General features: G+C 47.1%; 1 protein-coding gene across 2 annotated transcripts in view; it reads left to right on the top strand.

Annotated features, from left to right (window-relative positions):
• The first annotated feature begins 440 nt into the window (after positions 1-440).
• The window catches only part of MKX (mohawk homeobox), a 48,853-nt gene continuing 30,335 nt past the window's right edge, over positions 441-18,958 (top strand). The window contains exons 1-5 of one of the 2 annotated variants that reach the window (XM_056337899.1): positions 441-558; positions 802-1,048; positions 3,149-3,308; positions 11,076-11,229; positions 12,444-12,779. In XM_056337899.1, coding sequence (XP_056193874.1) covers positions 867-1,048; positions 3,149-3,308; positions 11,076-11,229; positions 12,444-12,779 — 832 coding nt within the window. In that variant the 5' untranslated portion in view covers positions 441-558; positions 802-866. Of the gene's footprint in view, positions 559-760; positions 1,049-3,148; positions 3,309-11,075; positions 11,230-12,443; positions 12,780-18,958 lie in introns of those variants that run through there. The other variant, XM_056337900.1, reaches the window with a different exon arrangement.

Here is an 18,958-nt window from a genome sequence, read left to right as displayed (position 1 = left end):
CTGCCCCTCGCCCATCCCGCGCCCCCGACGGGGGTCGCTGCCGCGGGCAGCCCAACCCCAGCCGGTGCCCTCAGCTGCCTTTCCCGGGGGACCCCCCCATGCACACCGGGGACTGCCCAGCCGTGCACTGCCTCCCCCTCGGCTGCCCCTCGCCGGGCTCCTACCGCCCCTCCACGCACCGCCCCCCGATGCCGCGCTGCCCGGGCGGGGCCCGTGCCCTTGAAGGGGCTGCTGGGGTCCCCTCGCCGGCGGTGCCCCCCCCCCCCGGGGGGATGGGGAGCGGCGGTCCCGACAGTGTGAGTGGCTGCGCGGCGGCAGTGCCTCCGGGCGCCGGCTTTGCGCATTTGGTGGTCGTTAAAAACAATTTGTTTCCCTCCCCGTTTGGGGAGGGGGAAGGGGAAAATCATTCCGGGGGGAGGGGAGGGGAAGGGAAGGGAAAAGGGAAAAAAAAGGAGAGAGAGAGAGCGCAAGCGAGAGAGAAACACCAAACCAACCGAAAACCCGCGCTCCGAACTATTGCGACACGGTGCGAGCAGCGCGGCGGAGGCTGGCGGCGAGGTGCGAGTGGGAGCGGGCCGGGCCGTGGGAGCGGGCCGGGCCGAGGGGGCCGCGGGAGCGGGCTGAGGGGGGGGGGGGCGTGGGACCGGGCCGAGCCGTGGGAGGGGCGGGCAGCCCCCCACCTCCCCCGGTGGGTGGGCAGGCGGCGCCCGGTGCCTCCGCGCTTCCCCCCCCGCCGGTCGCGCCGGGCGGGTCTCGGCGGTTCGGCGCGGCTGCCCGGTGACCGCTGCCGCCTCCCCGCAGCGCAGAGCGAGCCCCCGCACCTCGGAGCCGGCGGCCAGCCCGACGGCGGCCCCCAGCCCCCCACCATGAACACCATCGTCTTCAGCAAGCTCAGCGGCCAGGTGCTTTTCGAGGAGGACGCCAAGGAGCGGGAGCGGAGCGGCCGGCCCTACGTGGGGGTGGTGGAGGGACCGCACCACGCCGAGGTGCTGCTCCCCGACAGCCCGTCCATCAAGGAGAGCCTCAGCCTGCGCAACCGGCGGACGGGGTATGCCGTGCGCTCGTCTCCGCGCCGCGCACCGGCTCCGCGGGGCGGCCCTGCATGCCACTGCCGGCGCTCCCGGCAGCCGCGTAGCCGGTTTGGGGTTGAGAGACGGGTTTCTAGATGGGTCCTCCCCCACACCCCGGGTCCGTACTCTCTGGGACTCTTACTCCGCAGCCACGGTGGGAAATTCCGGTAATAGGTGATGCGGAGGCGTCCGATTGGGCTGGAATGTGCCAGACAAGAGCGCTCCTGTCCGGCGGTGTTTGACCTCCCCCTCTCTGCCTCGAAACACAAACAAACCGGGGAAACCGGGGCTCGTCCGGTTTGGTCGGGCGCTTCATGTAATTAAAGCCCCCAAGACGGAGGCGCGAGGCGGAACGCGTGAAACCGGGGGTCGGAGCGGCGGCGGGGCCGGGGCAGCCGGTTCGCGGCCGGGGCTGAGGCGGGCGGGCGCAGCGGGCCCCCCAGCAGTTGCCCCGCCGGCTCGGCCGGCTCGCAGCGCGCTGGGCGAGCGGCCGGGAAGACGCTGCGCTGTCGGTGCATTCCCTGGGATGGGAGTTAAAGCGGACTAGTGCGGTGCCAGGCGAGGGCCGGGCAGGGTGTTGTTAGCGTCGGTTTTGCTAAAAAGGCAGCTGAGGCAGAACCGCCTGCGTCTGATTTTTTGTGTGTGCTGGAACAGGTGAAGTAGGAGGCGGTGAGAGGACGTGTCAGCTCCGGCGCGTTGTCAGCTCGAACGGCTGAACTGGCGAGCGCGGGCCAGACATTTCGGGTCAGCTTTACAAAGCAAAGACTAAGGAGCACGGTCAGGAGGCACCGAAACCGAGGAGTCCCGAGGAGCTGTTTTTACTGCCGAATTTCCACCTTAACGATTGCATCAGCTCGTACTTTTAACGGCGGTGCTGGTTGGTAGGACGCAGGTTTATGTTTCATCGAAATGTTATCAGCAGCCGACCGCGGCGGAGCTGGGTTGCCGAGGGAGCCTTGGACGAGGCAGCGGCCGCGGTCGCTCGGCCCGGCCCGGCGCGGAACGGCATGGCTTGGCGCGGCCGGCAGGGCACGGCGCGGCTCGGCTCTTCTCGGCCCGGCGCGGCCCCGCACGGCCCGGCGCGGCTCGGCCTGGCCCGGCCCGGCCCGGCCCGTCTCGGCACGGCGCCGTGGCGCCCCCTGCCGCCGCCGCCCGGAGCCTCCGCGCCGCGCTGCCCGCCCGGCGGGTTTTCCTCCTGGTTCCTCTGGCTTCGTTCACTCGCTTTCTGTTCCGGACCGTTTTTCACAAAGAAACACCGTTTTCTTTTCCTGTTTTTTTTAGCGGGCCCCGAGCTTCACTGCCCCCGTTAACCTCTTTTCCCCGGCGGGCGTGTGGGGCTTTGGGCGCTGCTCGGTGCGGCTGCCGGCGGCGCTGGGGAGCGGGCACGCCGCCGCTGCCGGGAGCGCTCCTCGCCGCCGGCTCCTCGCTGGGAAATGAGCCGGGAGGTGCCCGATGCCGCGGGTACCGCTCAGCGTAACTGGCAAATAAATACGGCCGCGGGGCCGGGGCAGCCCGCAGCCGTAGCTCTCTGCTCCCGGCTGCGCCCGGTGCGCGGCGGGGCCGTGCGAGGCGGGCCCTGGCCCCCCGGGAAGCCCCTCTGTAAGCAGAGCGAGCACACGCCCGGCAGATGCCGAGCACCGAACGCATCGGGATACTCAGACCCCGCACCGGCGGAGCCCTTGCCCTGCTGAAACCCCCGCGGCGGATCCGGCCGGGCCGGCGCTGCGTCCTCTCCCCCAGCCCCTCCACCGGCGGTGCGGGCCAGCCGCGGGCACCGCCTTCTCCCGAGCAGCCGGCCCGGGGCGGGGGTGGCGGCCGTGGGGAGTCCCCGAGCACCCCGCGAGGATGGGGGTCGGCTCCCCCCGCGCAGGGCCAGACCCGGGCAGGGGGCACCCCGGGGCTGGGGCACCCCCCGAGCAGGGTCCCCCCCCGGGCAGGGCACGCATCCCTGCCCGCCTCCTGCACCCTCAGCGGCGGCCCCTCAGGGGAGCTCGGCGCCGTGCCCGGGGACGGGGGGGGACACCGGGGAGGTGCCCACCGCCCCGGCCGCGGCCCTCAGCGCCCCTTCTCCGCGGCAGGGCGCGGCAGAGCGGCGGGAAGGTGCGGCACAAGCGGCAGGCGCTGCAGGACATGGCGCGGCCGCTCAAGCAGTGGCTCTACAAGCACCGCGACAACCCCTACCCCACCAAGACCGAGAAGATTCTGCTGGCCCTCGGCTCCCAGATGACCCTGGTGCAGGTAAGGGAACCCCCAACCCCACCTCCGGCGGCTGCTCTCGGGCGTTTAGTGGACGGGAGGGACAGGGGCAACATCAGCCGAAGCCCCTCTGTGAGCTGAGCAAGAGGCAGCGCTGGGGGTCGGCGGAGGCATCGGTGCATCCCGCAGGGTCCTGTGCGCATCCTTCGCTCTGCCCTCCCCGGGGCTCCCCCTTCAGCAGGGCTGTGTCCCCCAAACAGGAATTCCTACATCTGGGCTATCCTGGCTGGGGAAGCGCTAAAGGCAATCGGCAAAAGTGTGTGCTTTCCCTCCTAGGAAAAGATGTCCTCATTCTTTAATCTTGCTCGTAAATACAGTGGAAAGATTTTTGCGTAGTCTTTAAAAATCTTCAGGTAAAAAAAAAATCAGTCATGGGAGATTTCAGCACAGAATAGGAATTGTTGAGGAAGTTGCAGGGAGCTACTCTTTTCGTTTTTGAAAATGGGATAGAATGGAAACGGTGACATTGTTTTGATAATAATCATCACCTGTTGCACAGACGTTCGTGTTGTGATGCCCACTGTGTGCTGTGGCTCAACGTGCAGTGACGGTGCTTCGCCATCTTGCAGAAATTATCATTATAGTGTAATTAGACATGGGGAGTAGTTGTTTTGCTCTCAGGTATAACTGCCCTGAAATGACTGGCAGTTGTGTTGCAGTAAGAGGCATAAAGCTGGCTGCAAATGTTTATAAATCTTACTTCTTTGTTCTCTTCGCCATCTGGCACTCTACTGAAATATGTGGTTAAATGCTATCGGTTGCTGAGTGATGCTATCTCAGGTCTGGATGCTGCAAAGATTTATGCATTGTGAATAATCTAATTTCCTTACTGCAAGCTACTGCTAGGTGCATAAAATGAAACACATGTGTTTGCAGGATTGAGTCCTCAGTGCTCTGCCTAACACATTATGTGTCACTTTGCAAAGGACATGAAGATATCAAAATAACATGAAGTACTAGGAAAAGAAGGTGGTAATTCAGCATTATTATTTTGAGTGCTCCTTCAAAAAAGCCTCTGCTATGAACTTTGATCCTAGTAATGGAAAAATGGGAAACTTTTACACTTTAGTACCTCGCTGTGAAACTATTGCGCTAGAAAAAACACTACAACTTTGACAAAAATAATATTAATGTCTCAGAAAATGCCAGTTGTAACTGGAAGATATAGTTAAAACAACTTCTCTTGCTTTTAAAAAATATACATGAAAGGTTTGCTCAGACTTTTAAAAATATGATTGCATAAGCACTATCCATTCAATGCCACAATTTGATAGTAGTTTATTAGACTGTGGCTTTTAGAATATTCCTGTATTTTTACATGAGATTTAAAACATACATCCAGAATGTATTTTGGGATACTTTCACATTAATGAAGTCTTGAGGACTTGTCCTGTTCTTTTATAATTGCCTCAGAACGAACAGACAAGGGGAAAAAACTGGTGGATTTTTGCAGTATTTCTCTCGTGGCAGCTTTGATAAATCCTGGTGGGATATGCTGTGCTGTCCTCTATAAAAGCACCAAGTGAGACATGGCCAGTGCTCCAGAGAGTTTTACAGTCTACTTAAGGTGTAGAATAAAATTTAAAAGAATCATGCAGGGCTGCATTTATCTCTGTTAGACCCCCACGACTCCAGTAGCTTTATGCTGAAGAGGTATTTGACCAGCCTTATTTCTGTGAACTATAATATTTGAAAGAGCTGTGCAAACCAGCACATCTATCTTCATCTACAGAAGCACACCATCAAAAAGAAACCCCAGATGTTTCTTCCATCATTTGAGTGCAATGCTGTTTTAATCCACGAATATGATAGCATCTGTACGAGAGGTAAATACATAATGTCTGGCACCAGCAGTAATTCCTGAGCCTGGAAGAACAAAACAACACACACCCCACATCTACTTTTTGGATGCCCAGAAAGAACAAGACTGTAATCCAGATCAAATGAGAGTGAGAGAGAAAGCGCCAGGCTGTGATCTCAGTCACACTGGGTACATCTGAAATAGCTTCCCCAAAGGCTGAGTGGTGTAACCAAGAACAGGCTCAGGACTGGGCTGTGGTATCTGTTGGAAAGCTTTGCTTCTGTCCCAGGAGGGGCACTTTGCAAAAGCATCAGCCAGGGTCCCCTGTGACTGCTTTTCTAATCTAGTAACACCAGACATTGTTGGAGAACCAGGAATCAGTGTATGATGTTTTCTCCGGGTTACACGCCTTCATGTTCACTGACCTGTCTCGTATTTCCTACTCTTCTTCCATTTCTCAGTGCTGTCCCATGGTGTTTGCTCTTGGCGGGAATGTGCGCTTGCCCCCACAGCTTTCCACTCCTGTGGAGGCTGTTGTCTGCTGACAGCTGTTACCTCTTCTCAGCATCCCTCGTGTGCTGACGCCTTGTTGTTGGAAGCCCTAGGGAAGGCAAAAGATACTGTTGAAAATCCCTTTGAGTTTCTGCCAAAATGCTGTTTAGGGAATGAATGGTCGGGGTTGGTTTTTTTTTCACCTGACTGCTGACCTTGAAAAAGGTCTTCAGCAGCTGCCTGGAAGATGATGTTGGTCACAGTAATATTGATAATATAGCTGTAACTCTTCTCCACGTGCTTTTTTTTTTTTGTCTATTGAACCTTATTCCAGCACGTACCATCTGTCCAAGGGAGCTTTTGCAGGACTGTGGCATAGATAAAACCAACCCTTCTATGAGGCAGGGAGGTGAGCCCTATTTTCTGCTGTTATTACTAGGACAGTATCTGCATGTCAGATTCTCCACAACTTTTTTTTATTAGTTTTGTTATCACCCGGTTGGCTGATTTTAAATGAATTTATTCTACCTCACTGATACTTTGGCTTCACCCCCTGTTCCTGGGTGCAGTGGGATGGCAAATCGGCAGTTCCAGCTGCACGTCCAGCAGCACTGCAGAAGGAAAGTCAAACCCTTTCAGGGAGGCAGGATTTCTCAGGAATCATAAATCATCATACTTCTTAATAAGTAGTAGCAAAACCTGGGGCAAATTCTGGGCTGACTTATTCCTGAGCAGGCCAACAAGGTCTTCGGGAGTCATCAAAGCAAATGTTATTGCAGCTTTCAGTCCAACAGTCCAAAGTTTCTTCCCCAACTGCCAAAGCAGGAAACCAAAAAAGCAATATAGTTTGAAAAGGCATTTTATGTTTTACTCCAATTAGATTCCAATTCAGAATCCAATAATTTGTCCTATTAATATGCTATTAATATGCTACATTTTCATTTGTATTATTACCACAGTGCTTGATTTATTTTATTTTAAATTTTGGTTAAGATGTTCCTGTGAAATAAAAAAGAAAAATGGTTGTATATTCCTTCCAGAAAGAAATATGAATGGCCATATTGTTGAAGAGAAGTTTTTTGCTATACTAGGATTAATATATTGGTCATGTGCTGCTATGGATTTAATAGCATTCAGATTCATAAAGGCATATCTGGATTACTGGAGGAGGAGAACCGATTGATTTTGGTTCCTTTTCTGAAATTTTGACCGCTCTTAAGCAGTGAAGCAGAACAAATTACAATAAGATTGAAGAATCTCTTCAGAAGTAAAGCCAGAGGCACAATATTTCACGATGCCGATATAAGTACTTGATGCTCTTTGGGAATGGTTGAGCTGCTGAAAAATACGAATGCTGGAGAGCACATCCATTATTGTTCTCTTTGGGTTTTGTCTTTTTACTTCTTGAAGAGCTACATGATTGTTACTTTACAAGAATAATGAGTTTCATCATGTGTTTTTTCAAGATACTTAGTTCTTTGGGGAGTTTCTGAGAAAAAAATTTTCCCCCTGGCTTGTATGTAAATCATTGTTTGGTTTTTTTTCATTGTTTTTGGAGGTCACAGTAGTGTAACTTGGGACCGTGATAAAGGATGGATGGCTTTTGGCAGCTTTCGTTGTTTATTTTTGTAATAGCTTAAGTGTGGTGGAAACCGGCACTTGTAGTGCGTGGGACACAGCAGCAGGCATGCAACTTTTTAAACACCACATGGATACACAAGGTAACATTTGGGGCTGGTTGAAATTGGTGACAAAAGCGTCCTTGGCTTTAAAGGAGCTAGGAATAGCTTGTAATAACCCAGGTTGTGGCTGGAGTTCAGGGTGAACGTGCTGTCTGGTACAGCCTGTAGCCATGCAGCCTCTTCCAGTCCACACACCTGGAGGCTGTCCAAGACTGAAGAGTGGGAGAGATGTTGAATCTCTTGATGTCTTAGAGATCAGGTTTTTCCAGCACCATACACCAGTGGCCAAGAGCAGGAAAGCACCCAGAGATACCACACCATAGATCTAGCCTAAAAATCTCTGAAGTGAATTTGTCCAACTTCTCTTCATCTTTAATGGGCCTGGTTGTAATTGCATTTGGGTAGGAGTTTCTGGAGTGAGTTGCTGCTTTGTGCTTTAGCAGGGGCTTATGTTGTAAATGCTGACTTCAGGTTCTTTCATAATCATAGAATCATAGAATTGTTTAGGTTGGAAGAGACCTGTAAGATCACCAAGTCCAACTGTTAATCTAGCACTGCCAAGTTTATGGCTTCACCAGCTTTGTTGCCCTTCTCTGGACACGCTCCACATATGTGTCTGTCTCCTAGTCAGGGCCCCAGAACTGAACACAGTATGGAGGTGCGGCCTCACCAGTGCCGAGTACAAGGGGACGATCGCTGCCCTTGTCCTGCTGGCCACGCTGTTTCAGATACAAGCCAGGATGCTCTTGGCCACCTTGGCCACCTGGGCACACTGCTGGTTCGTGTTCAGCTGGCCATCAGCCAGCACCCCCAGGGCCTTTTCTGCCCGGCAGCTTTCCAGCCGCTCTGCCCCAGCCAGTAGAACGCTGCTGGGGGTTGTGCGTGGGGTTTTTTTGACCCAAATACAGGACGCGGTACTTCTTCTTGAATCTCGTACAGTTGGCCTTGGCCTATCAGTCGGGCCTGTCCAGAGCCCCCTGCAGAGCTTGCCTGCCCTCCAGCAGATCAACATTTCCCCCAGCTTGGTATCCTCTGCAAACTGACTGAGGGTGCGCTTGATCTCCTTGTCCAGATCATTAATAAAAGTATCAAACAGAACTGGCCCCAGTACTGAGCCCTGGGGAACACCATTTCTGACTGGCCAGCAACTGGATTTGACTCCATTTTTTGGGCCAGGCTGTCCAGCCAATTTTTTACCCAGTGAACAGCATGCCCGTCGAAGCCATAAGCAGCCACTTTCTCTAGGAGGATGCTGTGGGAAATGATTTAAAAGGCTTTACTGAACTCCAGGTAGACAACATCCACAGCTTTTCCCTTATCCCCTAAGGAGGTCACCTTGTCATAGAAGGAGACTAGGTTAGTCAAGCATGACCTGCCTTTCATAAACCCACACTGACTGGGTGTCCTGTACATGCCACATGATGGCACTCAAGATGATGTGTTCCATAAAGAGCACGAAGACAGGGCGCAATACATTTATCTCATTATGAGATAATGATCAAATACTACTGTTTTCTCTTCTCATAGCAGAAGACTTAAAATATGACTCATCTTTTCGTATTGATATGCAGAAAGCAAAGCACTGGCATGGGAAGAATGAGCCCAAAATAAACCAAGAGTACCATGCAAAAATCACTCCTGCTAAATTTAATTGCTTTTATGTATGAGTCACACTTATACTACCCTATCTTTCTTTTCTGTACATGGCAATTCACTGATGAAATATTTCAATATGTAATGAAATGGAGCATAATGAAGTCTTTCTCGTGAGAGGTTAGAAAGCTGTCAGTTTTGTAAGACACTGCAGTAACTGCTGTACTGTTCAGTGGGACCCTGGACTCATCCATCTCTATCATTGCACAGTTGATTTCAGAGTTACACTAAATCATGCAGCAGCCAGGTGACTGCTGCTTCAGCTGAGCCGTCTGCAGTGCATTTGTTAATGGCATTAGAGAGTGGATGGATTCCAGCCCACCCTTTCTGGTTTACTATAATGGTTGCTCTGTCAATATGATGAATATAAACAAGTAGCCTTGGAAGAGAATGAAAACTACTCACTCTTTTCTGCCAGCTACAGTTTTGGTCTTCTAACCTGTCATAGTAAACGACATGGTTTGTAAAGTTACGTGTTTGGCGCCTGAGCGCTGATCCAGGGCTCACTGTATTTTCGGTGGAACCCTGTTTCATGTAAATGTGATTTTAAGTAAAATCAAAGTGACAGGCTTAAGGTGCTACTGCTAGGTTCTGAGTGGAATTCTGAACTGAAGTTTTGTTTTTCATTTAAGCAAATAGGGTTTATTTTTCTCATAATTGCCCTAGAAGAGATTATCGATCCAGAATAATTGGCCAAATACTATGTGATTTAAAGAACCTTAGCTACAATAGACAGTTGACAAAACTAGGGCCAAAATCCAACACTGAGGTCTACAGTTTGGCTCTTTAGTAGGTGGGGTAGCATGTACTGATAAAACATGTGTTAGCTTGCTTTGCAGGTTAGCATAAATTAAATGGTGTGATTGTTCCCAGATCTGAATATGGCTGCAGGTCTCCAGCTTCCTCACTGTGCACTCTCACAACATAAAGATGTGAGTGGGGCTATAGACTCCCGACATTCTTTACATTCTCCTTTGCAAGTAATGCTGCTCTGCCTCCTGCTTGCAGAGGTCATGTCAAAATACACTCACTCCTGCAAGAAGTAAATAGCATTTTTAAGACCTGATTTATCATTAAACAAATATTGTTAGATGTAGGTAGCTTGCCTGTGCTCTTGCTCGTAATAAGGTTATGGTAAGGTCATTCTGTCAGTATCAGTATTTCCTATTTTATGTATTTTTAAGTTATGGTAGAATCAAGGCCAGCATTTTCTCAGATGTGTTTTAATGCAAAGTTGCTGCAAGTACATACATACATAACATTTGGTGGTTTGATTAGCACTGCTGGCACAGAAGACTGTACTGTGCCCCTTCCGCTCCCTTGGTGCCTAAAGCAATGTGAATCCTTCTGTTTGAGCCTGACTTTGTGGTGACCCTGTATGCTAGAAGGGTACTAACTTGTATCCATTTTGCAATGTCAAGCTGGAAAATGCTCTGCAGCAGAGAAGGAAGATAAGCCAGCCTCCTGTTTAGTAGTCACCTGGTGAGGAGTCTGCGTCTTCACTGGTTTTTAGCATTTCCACAACAGAAAGAGTTCATAAAAGCTGCTGCTCTGTAGAGCATATGGTTGATTTCTGCAGTGACTCAAAGTACATTTCATTCTGTGTAAGACTTTCCTGATACCCACTACCTGTCAGACTTGGAGTACTGATAAAGCACGAGGGAGAATTTTGGCTTTTATATAACCAAATTCAGAATGAGTTTTTCTGTTCGGCAGCCTTATTGTAGCCTACGTAAATGTCAAAGGCAAATTACCAAACATCAGCTATTAGTTTTAATTTAGGATGTTAGTAATATATTGAAGGTTCATATTGAAAATTCAGGGCATTATCTTTAAAATAATAAAAGAAAAGATTGATCTAAAATGAGTATTTTGGGATACCTTATTAAAAACCTTGTTTATAATGAGGGTTTGCTAACACTTGTGAAACATGGGAAGCCTGAACGGGCTGCCTCGTCTGAGGTTCCTGCTCTGCTCAGTGGTAGTTTCGTGGGCTTCTGTTCATGTTTCCCTTGTTTGCCATTTTCTTAGGGCATACATAAAACTCATGAAAACTCTATGGGTTAGTTTTGTTTATTTGCATAATTTTCAAGGAAAACTAATACATTCATTTATATGCAGGTATCAAACTGGTTTGCCAATGCAAGACGTCGCCTGAAGAATACTGTCAGGCAACCAGATCTTAGCTGGGCATTACGAATAAAACTGTACAACAAATATGTTCAAGGAAATGCTGAACGACTCAGCGTGAGCAGTGATGACTCATGCTCTGAAGGTCTGTTGATGCTCTTTTTATCAGTTTTAAACCAATTAAAATATATTTTGAAAGTATCAGGCACTCTTAAGTTAGCTCTGATTTCTCACAAAACACTCAGTGGCTCTGCCTTTACTATTTTGTGAATTAGGTGCCTTTTTACAATGCAGCCTTGCAAAGCGAGATGGTGTTACTGGTGAATTGGGGTGACAGTCTGATTGCATGTTATTTGCCTAGCAAATATTTGTATAACACTGTTAGTAGAAAGATAATTGTTAGTTCATTAGATTCTATGAGACTATTCCTTTAATCTGTGTTAAAGGAAAAAATTGATTATATTTCTTGGTTTAAGGAAATAGGAGACCTCTTGACTTTTACTTTCCTTGATGGAAGGGCTATAGCAATATCGTATCATTAACAAGACAATCTGATTAACTTCAGTGGAGCTTATTATATGGTAAACAGGGTATTATTGTTATCTATTGTATGTATTTTGCCAGCAAATGTTGTCCTTAAAAGGTGCACTGAAATTCTCTTTCTTATCCAAAGTAACAAATGGAGGAATTTTTTTAATAGCACCCAATATTTTTTAATAGAACATTTGTGTTAATTATGTACATGGGTACTTTTTCTAGTCATTTTTGACAGGGAGATACATTGACAGGAACAAATGCTACAGAACATTGTCAGAAACCTGTATGACTTTTTAGAAGAATTTGTTTCAATTTGTACTCAGTTTCAATTAGCTTTGTCCCAATTTCAGTTTGTACTCAAATTTCTTTGGTATGCACTTCCCTTTAAAAGATCAGTTGCAGGACAATTAAAAGAATATAGTTTAATACACTTAAATATGCTATAGTATTCAGGGGGCCCAAATTTCAAGTTATGATAGCAAGAATTCAGTTTATTCACACGGATTTTAAAATGCTTATCATTGATCTAGGGCTCTTCTCATTTTTTTTTCTATCTGCCTTGTGTTGCTCATGAACAAATTAGACTCAGAGACTGTTTTCTACAGTTAATTAATTTGGAATAGCTGGAACATCTGAGAACCCTGGGAACTACTGTGAGAAATGTGTGAACAGAAGAAAATTAAAATCGTTGTCTAATGCTGAAGTCTAAAGTTATTGTCTAGTTTTAGTTATCTTTATAGCAATTTAAAACCTGTAGAGAAAGCCTCTTGTTCAATATTAGGTGTTCGATGTATTACGGTATCTTTGTTCTTTTGTCTTCAGATGGAGAAAATCCTCCAAGAAACCATATGAATGAAGGGGGATATAACAAACCAGTTCATCACACTGTGATTAAAACTGAAAGTTCAGTAATAAAAGCAGGAGTGAGACCAGAAACAAGTGCCAATGAGGATTATGTGTCACCCCCCAAATACAAAAGCAGCTTATTGAATCGTTACCTAAATGACTCATTGAGACATGTCATGGCTACTAATGCAGCTATGATGGAAAAAACAAGGCAAAGGAATCACTCTGGTTCATTTAGTTCCAATGAATTTGAGGAAGAATTGGTGTCTCCGTCATCATCAGAGACAGAAGGCAATTTTGTCTACCGGACAGGTAAGGGATTCTTTCTGTATCATTTCTAATACAGCCAGCTTTGGTGGAAAGTGTCACCTGATTGTGCCTTTTATGACAGTAGATAACTCCTGCCCATCGTCTCGTATGAGAGGGTAGCTCCTCTCCACCCTTTCATTCACTGAAGAAATTCTACCTTCAGTATTGAAGTTAAATGCTGTTAATGACTGCTAATGAAACTGGTTTGCTTTTTGAATGGAGTCATGGGGCTGATTTTTGAAATGACACTTACAGGCCGCTTTTGTCAGCAGTAAGACAAGCCTAAAATAGAAAGCTCTTCAGGGTAAGGGAGGACTAGAGGGGGACTAAAGTTCTCCGTGGCCCCAGCTGGGAGGAGGAGGAGGGCTTTGAAATTTCAAGGTGGCTGTTTGTGGCACTTACATGAGCCATATGCCCTGTGATGGAGTGCACATGAACACCTTTCCCTGTTGTACCGCGTCTTTTCTGTCTTCAGTGCCTTGTCCAGCACGTGGCCCTTTGGTGCTCATGCATCCCTTAGGAATACATAGATTGTTTACACCAGTCTCTGCACTGCTCTCCAGACACAGTGCACTGAGCTAAGGAGCCACAGACTTGGCCACTAAATACCTTGGTTTAATGTTTTTTGAAGGGTTACACATAGTTTACTATTTTAATCTTCTCAATAAAAACATAAAAGCATGATTTGTATCCTCTGCTGTGTTACAGAGGAAAGCACATGGGACTGCCTGGTTCACACCAGTAAATTGCTGTAAATTGAGACAAGATCAGGACGTGCTCAGGTCCCTGTGGGGCAGGACATGCTGGAAGGCTCCTCTTACAAAGCTTGTTCTGTATTTCTTTGGGGACGTAAGGCAAAGGCAGTCCCTTATCTTTGAAAAAAATGAAGCTTTGCATTCCAAGTTCTGGACGTCTCTGCTAGCATCTCAGAGTTTCCACCCATAGCAGTCCTTTGCGTTGTCCGGGGGCCTTTCTTAGGGAGTTATTGTGCCAGGGATCACTGAAGGCAGGCAGCATCGCTTTTGGGATGGATGAATATCGATGGAAAGTACTGGAGGGCTTTGCACTAAAGTTAATATAGATTTAGATGTAGTACTTTATTCCCCTTGGCTTCCCTGGCAGGCAGGTTCAGATGCCCCTCACTTTTGCAGCTCTCAAGTTTGCAGCCTTTGCCCTCTTTTTCCTGCCACACTTCATGTGATTTTTTTGTCCTTGTGGAGGGGACACAAGGATTTCAGGAGGCTGAAAGCTCTGGTGGGGGTTGGAGGACACTGGTGTGTGCAGGTTGTCAGGGGATAACCAAGGGGGGAGTGGGAGCCCCATAGAGAAAGAGAATCTCCTCAGGATTAGAATAGTGCAAGCACAGTGAATAAGTTTCAAAATTTACACTCTGTTCATTCAGCTTTATTTTTTCAACATACCAAATAAATGCCTTTGGTCTGCATGATGGGCATATTGTCCTCCAAGTTTTATTTTTAAGTTATTCAAGAACAGATGCAGCAGCTCAGATATGTAAACTTCTGTACTTTTATACCATAACTTAAAAATGTACATGATGACTTTTTAAAAATTGTAACAAATTTGCTACTAGATTAAGTTCCTCTTCCCAAGTTTCAAGCTGCACTGAAAAATACAGTCTTTGATGAGAATGCTGAGACAGGCACGCTGCAACTGTGTGAGTTCACAAGCTGGGCTGGAATGACAAAAACCAGTATACTTGTCCTTAAAATTAATAACTAACATTCCTGGAACTCCTCTTAAGATCTTATTTAAGTCAGCTCTTAAATATCTTTATTAATATTTTGGAGTGCTGTGGCCTTTGATGAGAACACACCAGCAGTTCTCAGGGAAGTTTTATTCTTTTTACACTTCCAAAGCAGACAAGCAGTAGCCTGCTGATAGAAAGAAAAAGATTGTGTGCACGTACTACATTGCTTGATCGATCCTTCCTATATATGTGTGCCCATTTAGGAAATATGATGTACAAATAGGCTTTTTTCAGCTATAAGGTTACAGTCCCATTAATGATTTTCTGATGATGTTATAGCATGTGGGAATTGAGCCCTTCATGAACAAAGCAGGTATTTTCAAGTTACCATGCATTCATGCAATCTGTTTACAAATAGATGACATTATTCAAATGATTGTTAGATAGGAAGTGATAAATAAGAACTTTTTTTTTCCCTTTTTCTTTTCTCTGTAAATTGAATGCCTAGGATGGCAGTTCTCAATAGAGTTGTGTAGCAAACCTGTATCTGTGTTCTCAAAAATTTCTGTAATCCCTTTTGGTTAAGCAAAATAACAGGGTAAGGCTGACTGTAACACTCGTACCTTCCTGAAAGCAGCAAGTGTGTTTTTAAGGGAGATACCACAACTTAAAAGGAGCTCCCCGCTGCAATTTTTGTTAAGTGAAACAGCTAATTTTTAACACAAAGGGGTTGAAGCAGAATTGTGGAGTCACTCCTAGATGTTTTCGTTTATGAAGTCATTTTGAGTAGTATTTCAAAAAGCACAGAGTGAAAACTGATGACATTTTATTTCTGAGAAACATTTGGCAAGGTTGCTGTGCTCCTAGGAGCAGGCAATAATTGGTGTTGAAGCATATTCTTTGTTGTCCTTCCCTGTAAAAGCAACTTAGCAGAATGTGAGTAGAAAGTTTACTCACTGAATCTGATTTATGTTATGGGCTGGACACTGGTTTCAGGTACATCAGTGCGACTTTGCTCGCCTTGTACCTGGGGCCAGCGTGGCCACGTGCGTCTCAGCAGCCCACACCACATTAACGCGGTACGAGTGCAGTGTCCAGTGACAAAAACAAGAAATTGCAGTTTAAAGTTTATATGGAAAGTGGGTTGTACAGTTTCCTGTTTCAGTCATTAGCATGCTTATAAACACGGGACCATATGCTACTCTAGCTTCACGCAACTGGGAAATCCCATGTAAAGATCAAGGACAGGCTAATATAACCGACTGTCGGGAGAGCAGCCGAGTTTTGTACCTCCGCACGATTATTGCGAGCTTGTGGGAAGCAGCTCTGGTGCTGGGGCAGGAGCAGCAAAGCCTGAGCTGATGCCCTGGCCGGTGCAGTGCCTGTGCTGCTGGCTGCCCCGTCCCGCCCCGGCAGCATGGCCTGGGGAGCTAGGGAGCTGCTGCGGGAGGCGGTGTGGGCGGCCGGTGCCGGGAGAATGAGTGGCCGGGAAAGGGTGCAGCTGTACTCAGATATGTCACGTACGTGTGTGTTTCTGTCGTAAGCTGATAGGCTTATGTCTATAATGTGACATACGCAAATGTGTTCACTTAAGGCAGAAAACTTCAGTTCAGATTAATTCTCATGCAGGCGTAATATATAAATACATATAACTGGTCAAATACGTGTCTTCAGCTGACCACTAAAAGGCTTGGTTCAGTGTTTAGTTAGAAATCCGTGTTGGAGAACAAGTTTTCATGAATGCCTTGGCATGCTGTCATTAACAGCAGCTTCTCTGTGTGACATGATAACTGAACCCAGACTTGCCTATCTGTATTTGTTGTGCAAACACGTGCAGAAACAACAGTCCAACTGCAACAAGCACTCCAGAAACCTGTGAGGGAAAGATGTAATAATGTTTATAGTGAGACTGGATGTAAATGTAGAGCAGCAAGGTCAGTCTTTGGTTTACGGCTCACTAAAATGCTGACTTTTTCTGTAATCAGGCTGCAGTGCTCTGCGAGTGCCCTGTTGTCAGTCACCTGCAGGAACAAAATGTTCTGCGTCGTTATAGCACAAGGAAATGAAAAACTCCAACTTTCTGGGATATCGCTGCCTGGTGAGCTGCGTTTGGTGAACGAAAGCAAAAATTAAAATGAGAGAAAGAGAGATGAAATGGCAGGACAGGGAGTTTTCTAGCTTCTTTCTGTAGGCAGATTTCCCTTGATTTTACTTTGCATGTTACTTAGCACAGTAGAAAAGCCAGAACAAATAAAAACAGTGAGGAAACTAAAGACTTGCAGGCCTGGAGAGGAGGATGGCTTTTAAAAAACCTCTTGAATGACTGGTTGATTTTTGAAGATGTTTGATCCCTATTTTTAGACATTTATACTTGGGAGTGTGCTCTGTTACTGATGTTTTCATTACTACTGCCTTTTTCTTTCCTCTCACCTTCCTTTCTTTCTTCCATTTGGATCCTGCAAAGTTTGTGATTTATAAAGCATGATCCTGGGTCATTTATTGCAGCACACTGAGCACCTCTGATGAGACCCTCGGCACACTGCAGGATCAGGCCCACATTCATACAGAGCACTTAAATGTAAGGGTATAGCCGTGCACAGAAGTACTGTGGAGAGACATGTGCAAGCTGCAGAACAGTGCTGTGATTTTGTGTGGTCTTTGCCAACTTTTCCTCGCAATTTAACATTTTTAGAAATTAACATGTAATTTAAAAATGAGCTATAAAATTTAAAAGCATAATATGAACACAATGGAACCTGTTTTCAGAAACGACTCAAGGGACCCACAAAAACCGCTAGTACCAGTGACTTTTGCAAGTTTGATCTAAACGGTGCTGGAGACCTTGGGGATACTTTGAAATAAATGGTAACCTGGGAGAGCTGAAGGAGGTCCTTGTTGCAGATCCTAATGTCATCCAGAAGTGAAATGGAAAAGGGGAATGTCAAGTACAGTATTAAATGCACACAGCAGCATAACTGCAATTTGAAGGTTACACAGCTAAGATCATATTTCTGCAGGAATTTTATTATTACATGACCTGATTCGTCAACACTGAAATAGCATGGAATTGAGAACCGAGGAGAGGATTGCATTTAATTTGCTGTTCTGTTGTTTTTTTCTAAAGAACGATTAAAAGGAAACGGCTTTACTATAGGGACAGTGTCAGGTTTAATATACCAGATGTGATAGCCCAAACTTGAGAATTTTAAAGATCCTGCCCACGCCCAGCTAGTTAAGTTGGTTGTTCTCTTTTTGCATTTCTTTCCGTTTGAACAGCAAAAATCAAATAACTTGTTTTTTAATTCCCTTTAGTTTCTCAGTATTTGAGCTGCAAGGGGAATGGGTCAGGATTATTTCCACATGACCCTGGAAAACAGTGCTTCATCAAAACTGAATCTTTTTTGTGGAAAGGTAGCAGTTTCAACCTCTTAGGTGGGGGAATGGAGGAAGAGAGCACTGGGTGGGCTGGGAGCAATGACGGTGCTGGGGGCAGAGCATCCTCCCAGAAGCCTGGGCACCCAGGGGCTGCCAGCGGGCAGGAGAGGTCTTTGCCTGGAGGACAGGAGGGGAAGCGGCATTCCTGGCAGTGTTAGCTTTTCTGAGCCATTTCTCTCTGCTCCCTGCTTTTAATAGCCAGTTTTGGGGGAAAAGAGAGTACTTGTTTTCTCACAGGTGCTGCATGCAAACACTATGCATCCTTGTTTTATCTGTTTTCAAATGCAAATGGCTATGAATGTTTTGGGCTTTTTTGTTTTGTTTTTTTTTAACACAAAATATTTAAGATTCTGGAGATTGGGTGATGTGCGGGTAGGATGTGCTTCTAATAGCAGCATGTACGTGGATATAATTCAGGTATAATTGCCCTGGAGACCTCATGGAGCAGAGGAGGTGCGTGTGCACCTCTGCTGGTTTTGCTTCTGTTGATGTCATGGTAAATTTTCTGCGTACTTCAGTAAAAACTGGCTCGAGGCAGTTGTTTGGCCACAGAGGATTTTCTTCAAGTCAGCTTGCTTCAGGGCAGCACGTCTCAGGCCTCCTGACAGCTTTATCGTCACAGAGAATGAGATGTTCTTGCATGAATTATTTGAAATGGAAAAGATGACAACATCTGACCAAAAAATCAGAGACACCAAAAAAAATCAGGGGATCAGCCATGTTTCCATGGCCACAGGTTGCTACTGCCCATGCTGGTGTAGCAGCCTGCCTCCGTTTCTCTGAGACCATTAAAATTTCCCCAATGCAAATATTCGCAGCAGCGGCCAAAAAAGCAGCAGACCCCTGCACTTGCCCAAGACCTCTCTCAGACACAGCAGGAAAAATGTATGGTGCTGTCACCAATGGCTAACAACTATATATTTTAATACTCCTCTTTAGAGTCTGCCAGTTCTCCAGGCCTCAGCGAGCTGTTCCCTGGCAAGCCTTGGGCCTCATTCATTTAGCAAAGGTGTGTGTTCAAAAAGAAAGTAATGTTTAT

The sequence above is a fragment of the Falco biarmicus genome, chromosome 4, assembly GCF_023638135.1.
Source record: "Falco biarmicus isolate bFalBia1 chromosome 4, bFalBia1.pri, whole genome shotgun sequence".
Taxonomy (NCBI): domain Eukaryota; kingdom Metazoa; phylum Chordata; class Aves; order Falconiformes; family Falconidae; genus Falco; species Falco biarmicus.
The sequence above is the reverse complement of the archived record's forward strand: the minus strand, read 5'-3'. Positions and strand labels throughout refer to the sequence as shown.